General features: G+C 42.2%; 1 protein-coding gene across 2 annotated transcripts; it reads right to left on the bottom strand.

The window, feature by feature from the left end:
* Positions 1-713: 713 nt before the first annotated feature.
* soul4 (heme-binding protein soul4) lies at positions 714-15,079 on the bottom strand. 2 transcript variants are annotated; one of them, XM_028438220.1, is made up of 6 exons: positions 15,009-15,079; positions 10,604-10,785; positions 9,585-9,670; positions 9,360-9,501; positions 1,390-1,573; positions 714-1,319 (listed from the first exon to the last, which is right to left on the bottom strand). In XM_028438220.1, exons 2-6 carry the CDS (start codon positions 10,761-10,763, stop codon positions 1,142-1,144), a joined length of 750 nt encoding a protein of 249 aa, XP_028294021.1. In that variant the 5' UTR covers positions 10,764-10,785; positions 15,009-15,079; the 3' UTR covers positions 714-1,141. The 2 variants fall into 2 exon arrangements, with proteins under 2 accessions (XP_028294021.1, XP_028294821.1); XM_028439020.1 differs by having other exon boundaries at positions 10,604-10,782; positions 15,009-15,078.
* Positions 15,080-15,591: the final 512 nt, after the last annotated feature.

Genomic DNA, 15,591 nt, shown 5'->3' on the forward strand with positions numbered 1-15,591 from the left:
GGTGTGCAATGTCAGCATTGTTTGGACTGCAATGATACCGTTAAAAAATGATTTCATAAAATTGTCTTAAATGCAGCTTTGCAGAACAGCTCAATGTTAGACAGGTAGTCATGGTAACTCAGGATAAGTTTAAAGCTGTGTAGAATCTAGAGTGACCACACAAAGGGTTTTTAAAAACCACTAAAGTAGGTCTGATATCCTCAAAAAAAAAAAACACCACTTAAATATTGACCAGCAGGTGTCCTCAGGGAGCAACATTTGTAACTAAGGTAATAATATATCTTGTGTAATTCAGAATTAAAAATTGAAGAGAATTTAACTTGGTTTTTAATTAAAGCTCCCATGTAAACCATCCATGAAAAAGATACTTAACCTACTTTTGCTACAGTTTCCTTTAGATTTGATCAAATGTTTTCATAAAAGAATCTTTAAATTGTTTTTAAGTGATCACCACTGGAGAGCGACGTGCGAGAAACCAGAGGAAAGAAATGGTGGCAAACAGTAGAAGAAAAGGCGGAAGTATGTGACGCCTCTCCAGGTATTTCTGTTTATTTCTCCTCAGTTCATTGTGTTAAAGTGTGTTTTTGTCAAATATCTGAGCACGTGTGTTATAACATTTAACATACGCTTTTATCCAAAGCTTTAAATGAATGTAGAGTTTAGCAGTTGAACTGTTTAGCGCCCCCAGCAGGGGGCAGCACATCACAGACAAGTTTACATTTAAACATTTTTAATGTGAACGATGAAATAAAAAATGCCATAAACATTGAATACGTTCTAAAAAAACAACGGAGAACCTGCAACTCCACACTGAGACTAACTTTAACCAGCATTGATCAAAATACTTTCAATATTGATAACTAAATATATACATATAGATTAAAACATGTTTAAATAACATCACGTGGTCACTGCTGTTCTATTCAAACTGGTCTGTGTTAACCAGTAACTGTGACGTCACAGAATCAGTGACACATTAATTTATAATTATTCTTTACTGAGAGTTCAGGCGATGTGCACACAGGCCACGCCCCCTTTCTTTCCAGCATTTTAAATGAGTAGACAAAGCTTTTGCAACGACACAAACACACACAAGTCGCCATGCTCTGATTGGTCACAGGGAGAGAGTGAGGGGGCGGGGCTAGGATTGGTGGTGACGCAGGAACCAGAGCTCGTTGCGGCGCTGTGGTATCCCCGGGTTCTCATACACGGCCACAATGTAGCGGTCCGTCCTCAGCGCCGCGTCCGGCCCCACCTGCTCCCACATCAGCCCGATCTGACGGCCAATAGTCTCCTCCGTGGTCGTCCCGTAGAACGTGCTGTCAGCCAATCACAGAGAGGCAGAGCGTGAGCCACGGAGCGGAGAGGCGGAGCTTGGTTTAAACTCACCTGGCAACGATTCTGATTGGCTGGCGGTGCACGATGGCCACGTCGGACTGGGGGGAGTGGGGGGGGCAGCTCTGCAGCGCCGCAGGAAGAAAGAAACACGTTTCCACTTCCTTTAGGAAGGAAACGCCGTCGGACGCTATTTTAACGTCACTGAGTACGGGGACCGTCATGCCCAGATACACACCTGTATACACACAATAACACACACTGTAACACTATGTAACACACACACAGTAACACACACTGTAACACTATGTAACACACACACAGTAACACACACTGTAACACTATGTAACACACACACAGTAACACACACTGTAACACACACATAGTAACACTATGTAACACACACATAGTAACACAATGTAACACACACACAGTAACACAATGTAACACACACACACAGTAACACAATGTAACACACACACACAGTAACACTATGTAACACACACAGACAGTAACACACATAAAGTTACGTATAAAACCACTGTTTTTTTATTTAAGTAGGAACAGTACATATAAACATTTTTTTTTTACTTTTAAACGTCATTGTTTTGTGAAGGATCTATAAACTTCCTGAATTTCTTTAAGAAATATTTCAGAGCGTTTCAATATCATCACATGAAGTTACATTTTTCCAGGTCAGATCATTTAAAACGTTCCCAAAATGTAGTTGTTGGTTCTTGGGTATTTTGATGTTTCCCTGAGTAGTTGTAAAGAAGTGATCAAAGTGTTGTTGAGTTCTTTTTATTGTGCATAGAATATCATTAAAGTCTGAAAGACCAATTAATAGATTATATGTTTTAGTGATCATTTAAGGTTTATTTGTGAAAAGCAAATCTATTCTGGATGTTGAATGATTAGTGATTCTGGTGGAGTTCTCAATTAATTGAGTAAAATTAAACTGATCAGTTATTAATTTCAGATTTTTCCTGTCCTTTTTTCATCCCAGTTTATGTTGAAATCACCTAATAATATGATTTCTTTCTTATGATTGCATGTATTTTTTTAGATCTTTGAGTTGATCATGAAAATAATTTTTAGAAGTGAGTTTATGTTAGAGACAAATTACAGTCAGTGACATTTCAGCAGAAAGAAAAAATATTTACACCAACACATTCTAACGTAATGTTACTTAGCCGTACAATTTGACGGCTCCCAGCACGGGCTTCATTGAACACACAACGGCTGCATCTGTGAGAACCGGGGCAGCCTGCTGATGTCCTGACTCTGATTGAGCAACATCACCACCACCGCTCCAACTCAGGCAAAGTCCAGGTAGGCCACCATGCCCGGTGTGCAGTATTTGAGTGACCTGTAGTAGGCTTGATCATTCTGGTAGTAGTGGTGTTTGTAGTGCCCATGGTGTGGGCGGTGAGAGAAGCCCAGCTGAGGATTGGATAGTTTGAGTAAGCTGAGGATACCAAACCAGCTGCGCTCTGAGTTTAGGCCTTATTAGTTGCGAGATTAATCTCAACTTCTCCTGCCAGCAGTGCTATGATCGCTAAATCATAGCCATCATAGCACTTTGTAGAAGGCTTCTACAAAGCTTTGCTGGCTTTGTAGAAGGCCTCTTTTCATGTCCATTATTCAGCAATTATGAATGCACAAGGTGTTGGCTTGTTGGGCATGGAGAAACCCGGTCCGAGTCGATTCTATGAATCCTTCCTGACTGCCAGAGGCGGTGCTTTAAATACTTAATGACTCATACCAACACAGTCACGAGGAATCCCCATGAACTAACCTCATTTCATTGAAGCTGATGAATCTGGTAGCAGAAACACATCCAGTGGGTGGGGGTCAGGAATGTTAACTCTGTAGACCCTCATGAAGGTGCTCGGCAGTGCCCAAGAGGCCATGGTACAAATGTCCTCCAACAGCACCCCTCTCAGGGCTGCCCACAACGTAGAGAAACCCTTAATGGAGTGGCACCGCACTGCAGAGGGCATAGGGCTACCAGCTGCCTGATATGCCTGGTTGATCACAACCACAATCCAGTGGGACAACCGCTGCTTCGAGAGAGCACGATCTCTCTTAGGACTGCCATAATAAACAAATAGCTGGTCGGATCCACGCATGACGGCGGTACCCTTGATATATGCCCATAAGGCCTGCACAGTCTTCCTCTGGCGGAGGGTTGAACCAAGCCAGCAGTATTGGCTGATCAAGGTTGGACCTTGACAGAAAAAAAGTGGCTGTCGACCACAAGGTGACCCCCAAGTGATCGGAGCTCCATCTCAGGCACGAAGGATCTACAGACAAAGCGCGGAGCTGCCCCACGCGCTTTGCTGTGGTAATGGCAAGAAGGTAAGCAGTATTTGCTGATAGCCATCTCAGATCTGCTTCTGCCAGGGGCTCAAAAAAAGGCAAACATAAATGGTCGAGCACAAGGGGCAGGTCCCAACCTGGACTAAAGGTGGATGAAGCCTCATAGCCCCCCTCAAAAAAAGAGAAACCAACCTGTGGCACCCAACAGTGCTGTTTTTTACCCGAACATGTCAAGAGACAATGGCAGCTCAGGGCTCTACACTAACTTTTTCAGTGGTGGCACTGGAGAGACTACCTTTCTCAGTTGGTCACACCCTTTGTTTTTTTTTCAAGCCATACATGCTGATGAATAGTTGACTTAACTGGCGTACCATAGTTGAAGTAAAGATTGACAATGACTCGAGATATATTTGCAAAATGTTTTATTGTTTTAGTGTCAATATTAAGTTTTCAAGCAATGGCTAAAATAACTTATATAAACTTCTTTTATATAATTGTAAAAGACGTAAGAAAAATGTTTTAAATAACAGCAAAGCATAACAAGAGGTTACATGTTTTTTTTTATTTTGCAGAAATGCTGTACTTGAATTAAGTTAACAGTAGCATAACCAACTTAGCATCTGTATTGCTTCACCCCATGGAATTTATTTTAGAGGGTCCAGCTCTTATAGTGGGTTCCCCTGAGAGAACCACAGCTGAACATCTGGCCTGGCATCATAGTCCATCAGTTCTGGCCCCTCAATGCTCATTCTGATGAGGTCCTCCTCTTTGGTGTGGAATTGTGTATGCGCTGCGCATGTACGTTCTCCGCTTGGCGCCCCACATGCACTCCGTCACTATGCTCACTGAGCTCAGTGTGCTCTAAATCCCAACCCCCCGATCGCCCGCCCGCTTGTACCGCCCCCCATGCGCTCTGTTGCTCCGCGTGCTCGGACGCCTGTCCCCAGTGTGTGTTTGTCCCAGTATCCATGAACGCAGCATGGATGGTGTCTCTCCCCAGTGTTGGTGACGTAGCAGCCGTGTGTTTGGGGAAATGGCAGCACGTGTAGTGTCCATGTCGGACCCTGATTCACAAGAGGAAGACTCAACAGGACGAAAAGTTTCCCACTTTTGGATTTTCACTCGCACAGATGCGACCAATTTAGTTGCAGTCTCGAGCCCTGCAGCTACACCAGTATCCAAGAGTGATTGCAAGAACTCCAGGATTGGCGGCACAGAGCAATGCTCAGGGTCCAAATTCCTGCCTGAACACCAGACTGAGAACAGCTGCCACCTGTTTTTCTTATTGAATGCGAGTGGATGGCGCCCTGGTGTTTAACACAGTCCAGCGAACAAAGATTGCGCAATCTCTCAGCAGCAAATCGGGCCCTGCAGTGGCCTCCTCCCTGGCCAAAATAGGGCTACCAGGAGCAGCCAATGGCCCTCCTGGAGAACCCTCTGAAACGTCGCCTGTATCAACGGAAGTGAGGAGAAAGTGTAGAGGGAACCCCCTGGCCCGTCGTGAGCCAGGGCGTCCTGCCTCAGAGGGCTGGTCACTTCTGTGCGGGAGAACCAGAGGGGGCAATGAGTTGTTCCCTCTGAAGCAAAGAGGTCTACTTTCACCCTGCAAAAGTGTAACCAGATGCTGAGCACCACCTCAAGATGCAAACGCGGCAATGCCACTCCCCCGGAGAAGGCTTGCCTTGAGACAAGAAATCTCCCAACTGATTTCTTTCCCTGGGGGGCTGCCCAAGTCAAGAGATCCCGGGCTACGCACAGCAACTAGGTGGACCTAGTTCCCCCCAGATGATTTATCTGAGAGACCGCTGGGATGTTGTCCAATCGCACAAGGAAATGTTTCCCTCTGAGGCCTGGCAGAAAACGCTGCAGAGCCAGGTGCACAGCCCGTAGCTCTAAGATGTTGATGTGCTCTGTGCAGACTCAAGTGGTCCACTGCCCGTAAGCTGTTCGGTGTTGCCAGACTGCACCCCAGCCTGAAAGGGAGGCATAGGTCGTGACAGTCTCATGACAGGACGTAATCGAGCCCATGGCCACACCTCTCAGTCTGAATGACTTCTTTCGCCATTGGGCCAGTATAGTGAGGCATCGCTGAGACACCGTGAGTGTCCTGTGCCACTTTGCTTCTAGGTAGGTCTAGGCCGATAATCAATAAATCCATTAACCGGACGGTAATTGAAAATGAGCTCTGCAAGTTTGTCGGTCTCGATATATTGCCATATGCATGCATATTTGGTTGCGTGCCTGTCGGTGGCAGAGGCTAGTGTTAGCACCTGATATTAAACAGCAGATAACTCAGTCAGTTCTCATAATTTCTCAGTGAACCTGAAGCGTAATTGCTCTAAAATAGTATACCATCGTCAGGCAATCTTAGATTTAAGTAAAGAGTTATAGTCCGGTAGATGCGGCAACTCTGGACCTACTTCGTAGCTTCAGATTTATTTATTGCTTTGGTTGTGTGTGAATTGAATTTGAGGTGTTTTTTTTTTCTTGTTTAAGATATTTATTCAAGTTAAATTTTTTGCTAACAGAGACGGAGTCCATTTTATTTTAATTGTTTTATTTGTTTAAAATATTTAAAAGTTCTTGACATTCCAATTACAATGATAAAAAATACTAATGAGAAATACAAGTTGATTGCATTTGAAAGGCTGTACTTGCATTATGATGACATTTAGTGGGAGGAGCTTAAGTAGAGTTGTCAATTATGGCCAAATGAGTATGTGTTTGAATGTACAAAGGATGTACATACTCTGTAGTGTTAAAGCGTTCTTCCTGCTGCTGAGGTGTTTCTGCTACACAACGCCTTGCCTCACGTGCAGCGCTGCTGGTCAGGCGGGCATTTCGATTTTTTGGTATGGTACAACCAAAAGTGATTTGTAGAATAGTAGTTATAGTAGTGGTAGTAATTGTAGTGCGTGCGGCTTGGACGCTCCTCATGTCCCGTTCGGTTTTTAACCGGCATTTATCATGACATCATCAGTTAGAACATTCTGATTGGAACTCTGATGACATCACTGTTGATGACATCATCAGTGTTCTAAAACAATGCGGGCCAGAGCCAATCACTGGAGAGCCCAACCCCATGCCCTCTCAGCTCTGTCCAAGTTGCTCCAAAATAACAGATGCACACACTCGGGGTATTTGGAAGCCGTTGACAAAGTTTCAGGTAGATCAGACGCTGCGTCGGGGGGAGATATTCGCTCCACGGACACACACAGACCTTTCTTGCATTATAGATAGATGTTATCATTACATTAGTGGTTAATTCGGTCGAAAAAAAGTTGACAATAATATTGTTTATTGACAATAATTTGTGGGACAATATATCGTCCAACAAAATCTGTTATCGGCCCAGGCCTACATCTAGGTGCAAGCTGTTGAGCCACCTTTGGAGGGGGCGTAGTGACAGCAGATCTAAAGGCCCTACGGTTGCGGCTGAAGTCAGCTTCCGCAAGAGCAGGAGGAATTTGACATAAAGGTGCTTCTTGCCCCCCCGGAAGAGGGAAAGGAGGCCCAGGATGCTGTCCACCCTTCGATGCGATGGATAAGCCTTCATACACACAGTGTCCAGATCCACACCTAGAAAGGTGATGATCTGGGAAGGAATAAGGCAGCTCCTCTCTGGGTTCTCCCTGAGACCCAACTGGGTCACAATGAAAATGAGGGCTGCGGTTTCCCAGGCTATCTGCGACTGCAACGGTGCACACACCAGCCAGTCTTCCAGATAGGGGAGGACCTTCATGCCCTGAGATTGCAGGGGAGACAGAGCTGCTGCCACACACCTGGAAAGGTAGAGACCAAACCAAAACTGAAAATTACATCTTTGAAAGGCAAACTGGAGCAATTGCCTGCCGATGAAAAATGGGGATGTGAACATCACCCACCCCAGCTCTCTAGTCATCAGCGTGAAAGCCTGAAGGGACGCATCACTAAGGCCATGCACCAATGCATCCGGTGAAGCCTCTGGCAGGTAAGCTGAGAAAGCCAGCAGAAGGTGGGACATCAAATTCCCTATCCGCCCCATATGGGCTGCTGCCTCATAAGCCTTCGACAGATGGTCATCTGTTGCCTGACATTGAGGACAGGGACACCTTGCATTCTGCCTAAGGGCCTTGTCAGGAGACACAATAAGGGCAGCAATGGCTGGCTCTATTGTTGGCATGTGGCCCAACCCAAACTCTGACGTAGCGTGGGAGAGGGCTCTTGAATCACTCCAGCCTGCATGCAACTCTCTCAGATACTCCTCTGAGGGAGGTACCATGAAGGTTGCTGGGGCTGAGCTGCACCGAGGGCAGCCGGGCATCTATAGGGCCCCACGAATGAGGGACCCCATAGAGTCGTCCACTGAGCCCCGAGCTGAGGCAGAGGAATGGCAGCCAGCCACTTAGGCGTGAGAAACCCTCTCCTGAGAGAGTGCATCTCTCCCATACTCTCCAAACTCTGTGAGGGATGCCGCCGCAGTTATTGAGGACATTCTCTCAATGGCGGCAGGAGAAGCAGGCGAGACCACATTGCCCCTACCTCCCTCAGTCTGCCTGAAAAAGCAGCCTTCATCTGATTAAGCTCTGCTGTAAGCTGGTCCACCTGGGATGCAAGCTTGGACTCTCTGGCCCTCTTCCGGTTAGAGGCACCCCCAGTCTCAGCCACTATACGCTTCAACCGGCCAGGAGGGGTCAGCCCCTGAGCTGGAGTTAGCGGAGGAGGAGATAAACTCCGCATACACTACCTTCACCCCAAAAAAGAAAAAAGGCAGCCACTTAAAAACGGGTGGTGCCAGTAAACATAAGCTGTCTCCAGCAAAAAATGCTACCTCCAAACACTAAGGGTTGTCAACGAAGACAATACAGGCGCAACCGAGTTGCTACCCCACGCCGTAGCACATTAGCTCAGGCGGACACATCGCACTAACCGTAACACAAATGAACTCAACTATGCTGGATATGGAGCAAACACACTACTGTCAGCAACAACAGAAAACGGTGATACTCAAAACTGAGGTGGCGACCAACCTAAGTGATTGTAATCCAAAGGAAAAATGCTGAAATGCCAAGCTCGTCGCAGCTCTCGGAGGGCGACCTAAGAGACGCAACTCCGACAACAGTCACAGGGCTACTAGCGACAAGCTCACAATTCAATGATACTTTGATCGTCCAACACCTGCGAGCGAGAAGATGTAAAGGAACAGATCTTCTGACACCGGAAGATATAGACCTGTAGGGTCATCATTTTGTTGGTATAGCTACTTCACCTGCGCAATATGGTATCATCCAGTGCTTGAAGCACCGCCTCTGGTCTGTTGCTCTTTGATGTATAAATGATATATAAAGTACGTATACGGTGCAACATTATCCAAGCAATAAGTGAAGGATATTAGTATCTGCAGGACTTTAACTTTTACTTTTCATTGATTTTGTGACGAATTTTTATTTAATTGTGTGAAATAATTTCAGGAAAATTGAGTCCTTTGAACAATTTGAGATTTTAAATGACTGCAGTCATATGATAGAAACATGGGAATATTGTGATTCTTCAAATATTGTGGAGTTTGATTGAATTAGTGTATTTAGAGCTGATTTATCAACAACTGAATTATTTTGTCATCTACACAATAATTCATATGAGTTTGATACTGGGCTGTTAAGCCGTTGCTGATTGGTTGAGCTGTGAGTGGGCGTGTCCATTCACTGATTGGTGGCTCTAACCTGATGAGTTCTCTTTGCAGATGAAGCGCATGAGGTTCATGAATCCATTGGAGATGCTCTGTTCATACAGACCCTCAGACCTGGACACACACGCCCAGTAACCTGCTGGGTACACACGCTCCTCATACCGGACCTCCCCCATCTACACACACACACACACACACACACACACACACACACACAGTCAGAGGATACAAACACATTAACCATCACACACACACACACCTTCTCATGACGAGAGATGAGTGCGTAGGGGAGAGGCTCCCTCTGCTGGCGGTTTCGTGTCATTTCCTGTATCGGTCCGGTCATTTCTGAAAGAAACAAATCATCATTAAAGGTTTAATTCATAGAGGGTTTTCACGTTCTGGGCAGTAACCCTGATGTGTGGCAATATTGGGGGGCACTCAGAGGTAAACACGATGATGGATAAATGTCCAAAACCACAGAAAAGCTCCTCAAAATGCATCTAGATGCAAAGGCCTACAGGGAAGGACTTGGTACGCAGGAAAGGCCACGATATTTGGAAAAGTTAGTGTTTATTGTTGGTGCAGATCTATACGAGTTAGATCAATAACGACCTGGAGAGTCTTGTCTATTGTGTATCCTGATATGATCAACTACCTGGTTTTAACCTAATCTGGGTCATAATTTAGATAAAGTTCAGACCTTTGACCTGGAATACAATGAGAACTACAGCTCTACATTTTAACATCTGTGTTGCTACTGTATCAGGATATTAACTGTGGTTATATTTGTGCTGCAGCTTTTGAATATTTTTGTAGTCAATTTTTTTCATTGATTAATCAAGTAATCGCATAAATTACACTTTTGTGTTTGTAAACAACTATATCAATAGTGTGTTACGAAATATTTAAGACCTCCTAAAATGAGCAAGTGTCAGTTGTCCCTCAAAATTTTATTCAAAACTTCAGCACTTCAACTTAACAATAAACAGATGCCAGGGCAAAAAATAATATATATATACTGTACACATCCTATTTCTTTAGGTTTATCATATTAATAATAATAAAAGTCAAACACTGCTATAACCCATGTGATCAGACCTGTCCAGATAAAGCTTTTCATGTGATGTAATGTAACGGACACAAAACATTGATTTGTACAACTAATTAAATAAACTTGCTCATAAGTAAATCTATATGCTAATGAATACAGCTTTGTCCATATTTAGCATTTTTTAATAAATATGTTTAGTTTGTTGTTTTTTTACTCATTTTTGTCACCTGGAGGAACAGACACATGGTGTGTGCGTCCGACGGCCTGCCAGTGCGTCAGCAGCCGATCAGAATCCTCTTCATCCATTGGCTCAGGGTTGTGGGTGATGTCATCATCCAGCTGATCTTCATCCAATCCGTCGAGGTCTTCCAGTGAGATGAGAGCCATGACTGAGGTGACCTTTGACCTGCTGCAGACCAACATGTTAGCTTCACACAACACGATAACACACACACACACACACACACACACACACACACACACACACACACACACACACACACACACACACACACACACACACACACACACAACTGAAACAAAAGACACAAAATAATAGTTTTATGTTAATAAAGCTCAGTCAGCCTCAGCACAACATGTAGATTAACTTTATTTTACAAATTAAATCTGACTTCATTAAGTAAACAAGTGGAAACATTTGGTTAAACCTCACATTTGCACATGCGCCCCTTTTATCACTCTTTGAACTCAGTGTCATGGTCTGGGTTTACCTCCGTACTGAGATTCTCTTACAATCGTACTGGATTAGCGATGTACAAAGATTGTTGCACTGATTTTAAAAATCAGTCGACCAATGTTAAAAAAAACATGATTGTCATGATCATGTTTATATGAACAGCTTATTATTGTGATGTTACATTAGGTTAACTGTTATTTATTGCAATATATATTATAATCATGTTTTTTGGAAAATAAATGAAGTAGATGAACCTGTCTATCTTTTCTCTGTGGTGTTGGAACCTCTCCTGTCTCCTGTATGTTGAGCATGAAAAGACCAATAACGTCCAGCTACAACAAATAACAGGCGTTCCAGTCGCACACGACAACACCCTCTTTGAAAATGAGAACACCCACAAATATCTGGTCTGAATAAATATTTCTAAATAAGTTGCTTGGTGCTTACGATAGCCAATATTAAGTTGAGTATAATCTAAAATTAGACTACGACCAAGTAGACTAGAGATTGTTCCCGTCTGTTGCGTAGTTTGTCCTATAATAAGCACTTCATAGTTCAGTGTTTGTGTAACCATGAAGATTATGGAGCCGTCATCTGACTCGTCATAATCAATACACTTATCACATTCCTTGAGGTTCTATTCTCCAATATTAGGCTATTATACAGTAATCATGCACCATTGCTCCTCGCCTCATATTTAAAGACAACAAAAGACTCACAGTTAGACAAACTGTTTATCATTATAAACTACTTTATTAACAGACTGAACATTTGTAATAGTGGTGGTCAAAGTGCTTTGATTGTCTTTATTGAGTTAAAAAACATCTGGTGTTACTGGCATGAAAGTATTTTCTTTAAAAAAAATAATAAATTAAATAACGTACTTTCGGTGTATTGGCAGAGTTCCAGTGGAAACCCCTCACCAATGAGCCCCTTTGGAGTGTGTGTGGTCAGTGAACAGAGCCAGACATAACGAGTCGATCACTGAGTTCACGCTCACATTGAGCTCAGCAATAGAGCGTACACACTCATCAGAACCATCATGGACTATGATACCAGGACAGATGTTCAGCTGTGGTTCTCTCTGGTAAGAAACTAAACCAACAAAAACACTATTTCTGGAAGAAAATACAGATTTTAATTGTGTGGGAACAGATTCATTTAACCACCAATGTACAGGTTAAATATGTATGTTTTATGAAATGAGTAATTAGCATGTGTTGATCACATGATCATGTGTTATTATATTCATGTTACTTTTTATAGACTTTCATATACATTAACTATAAAAATCTACTTTATAAACATTGTGTTCATGTAAACTGAGATGTGTAATAATTTGAAGATGAAGATAATGTTTTATTTATTTATGTTTATTTATTTTAAACTGTTTTTAAGTTTCCATTTACATGATCAATATAAATGAAATCAAACATTATTCTCTATAATTCTAACTGTATATAATGTAATCCACTGTATTGTCTTCATAGAGAAGGTATTTATGGCTCCAGGAGGACTTTAATCCAGGTGAGATGAGGTTCAATGGTTCCTTGTAGAGTAAAGGTTACAGACCCCTGACCAGGGGAAGAGGGTTAGGAGACCCCACTATCAGAGCTGGACCCTCTCAATTTAATTCATGGTGAAACAATGCAGATGATAAGTTGGTTATGTTACTGTTAAATTAATTCATGTACAGTATTTATGTAAAATTAAAAACAGAATAAATGTAACCTGTTGTTATGATTTAATGTTATTTAAAAAAAAAATTGTTGCATCTTCTTTTAAAATGATATGAAATAAATGACCTGTTATTTCAGTCACTGTTTGTATCTTGAGTCATTGTCAATCTTCACTTCATACAAAACTACAGTACGCCAGTTAAGTTAACTATTTAAATTTAAATTTAGACAGATTTTTCCACTATAAAACAGCTTATTTTAAAGCTAACTTAGATATATTAAATCCCCTCTGAAAAAATATTTGTAATGCATAAATCAACAACAAAAATATCCATAAATGTGAACCTGGCTCCAGCCATTATTCAGGTTTAGTTCACAGGACATTCTTAATGTCAGTAGGAACTGAACATCCTCTACAGTTTCAGATTGATTACAATAATCACAAAACGGTTTTTTAATATTGTACAGATGTCCCAACACTCAGTCTGACTCTGCTGTTTGTTATGTGGGATTCTGTTTTTACTCTATGTCCACTAAAGAAACATTCAGAGCTTTGATGATGTTTCTTATCATTTGTTTGATGATGATATTCAGCTTTATTGCTCTTTTAAGACCTCTGAGATCCAGAAATGAAGCTCTGCTAAAATGTCTTGCGTAAGTTAAACAATTGCTCGGCACAAATTCTCTGCAACTAAACTCAGAGAATAAACAGAGATGCTGGTGATTGTTCCTGATGACATCATTCCAGGGATTCATCAGTATCTGAACAACCTCAGTTTGTTTAATAAAACAAACCTCACAAATCTAGACATTATCTTTGACGATGTTCTTAGAGCATCACTCAAAACTACTAAAAAGGAAGTGTTTTTACCAACTGAGGAACATCTCTAATTTTTCACGCCATTGTATCTTCTGGTTTAGACTACTGTAACAGTTTATGTTCTTGTCTAAACAAAAAGGAGATGTTTTGTCTTCAGCAGGTAGAAAACTCTACGATGATGTTACCAACTCACACAAACAGAAGGACTCATATTACTCCATTCTACAAGCGTTGCATGATCAGGCTCCTCCCTCCTACAGTAGAGACTTGTTGTGTCCTTGTACCTCCTCTCAGAGGCTGAGATCTTTGGTCAGAACCTGCTCATGGTCCCTCCTACTGGTTTCAGGACCAGAGGAGATTGTTCTAGAACGATCTTCTACTTCTTTGTTTTCACTTTATTCTGTTAATGTTTCTAAGAACAAACTGAAAACCTCTTTGTTTCAGAAAGTGTTTTAATTCCAGTGGATTAAGAGTTGTTTTATGAACATGTTTTGACTGTAAATGTACTTTGTATTTTCATTGTAATTCTGTGAAGCACTTTGTGATTTCTAATCTCAACGCCTGTATAAATATATTTATACATATATATAAATACATTTAACCACAATATTCACTTCTTCATTACGTTCATCAAAGTCTTTATTTCGCTGAAGTCAAAAGGTGAAAATTACATTTTCTCAGCGTGTCTCACAAACCACGTTCTGATTGGTTACTGAAAACTACAGGAACTCCCACTTGGGTGTTCTGGTAGCCAATCAGAAGCGCCTGTTACTGCAGCCCAACCCTCCTCAGAAAAGGAGCCATTCAGCGTTCATCAAATAACTTTTACTTTCAAATTGAATTTTCAATCTCCGCATTATTTTTTTTAATTGTTTTTATCATAAATATTAGGAAACTAAACCAGCTTATTACACGTAAACAACATTTAAAGCATAAAACAACAGAACTTAGTCAACCTGTGTCGGTGTAATGAATGGAATGGTTACAAAGTAAATCAGTGACCATTTCCGGCTGCGAAGATTAAAACATTCTAGTAATATTACATTAAGTCCATTGAGTAGATATATTTAAGTTTACAAAGGTGTAGACGTTGATTGGTTTAAATAAGGCTAACTTCTGTTTAAGAAGACGCTCAAGCCAAACAAAGACGTCTTCATCAGATAGCTAGGTAACCAGTGAGTCCATAAAATGTAGGTCATCGTAAACACGGTCCAGAACTGATCCCTGACCCGCTCCAGTCAGACCTGGTTCCATCCCAGTACCTCAGTGTGAACACCAGAACCTTTTAGACTGGGTCCGGAACCCTGAACCGGTTCAGTTTGGTTTGAGCTGCGGACGAAGCAGATCTAACACGGTTAGCTTAGCATTTAGCTCAATTATCATAGCCCGAAACGGGTCTGGATCAGATCGGATTGTACACGCTGACAGTGTTTTACCTGAATCCGATTGTGTCTTTGGTCAGATGATGTAGTGGGAAAAAACGACACAACTATTTCCACTGGTTGGCTTTTCAGAATAAGAGCACACCAGCTTTTATTTTTCTAACAGGATTTTGAAGCATATTTCCTCAACTGTTCTGGCTTTGGGAGGAAGAAAGAAAAACAAACAGGATGAATGAATGATAATTTATGCATGAAACTGTATCTACACATTTGGATGGAGCTTTTTTAAACGTCTTTAAAGTGTCACTGACCATGAAGCACTGGTTTTAAACTCTAATACTTATGGTGCATTCACGCCCAACGCGTCAGGTATACATTCACCATCCATGATGGAGGTACGTCTAGGGGGCGTCGGAGATCCCGCTGTGCTTCGCGTTTTGAAGTTTTTCACGCGGCGGACGCTTTTGACGTACGTCAACGCGCCGATGCCGGAGTTGGGATTGTTGAACTTTTAGTGCATATTGCAGCGTGTCGACCAATCAGGAGCGTTCCCCAACCGTGAAGTATTCAGAATAATGCGGGAAAAAACTGCAGAGACAGATGGACAGGATCCTCTGCTGGAGTACAGCGCCTGTAG

This window comes from Gouania willdenowi, chromosome 1, assembly GCF_900634775.1.
Source record: "Gouania willdenowi chromosome 1, fGouWil2.1, whole genome shotgun sequence".
NCBI lineage: Eukaryota > Metazoa > Chordata > Actinopteri > Blenniiformes > Gobiesocidae > Gouania > Gouania willdenowi.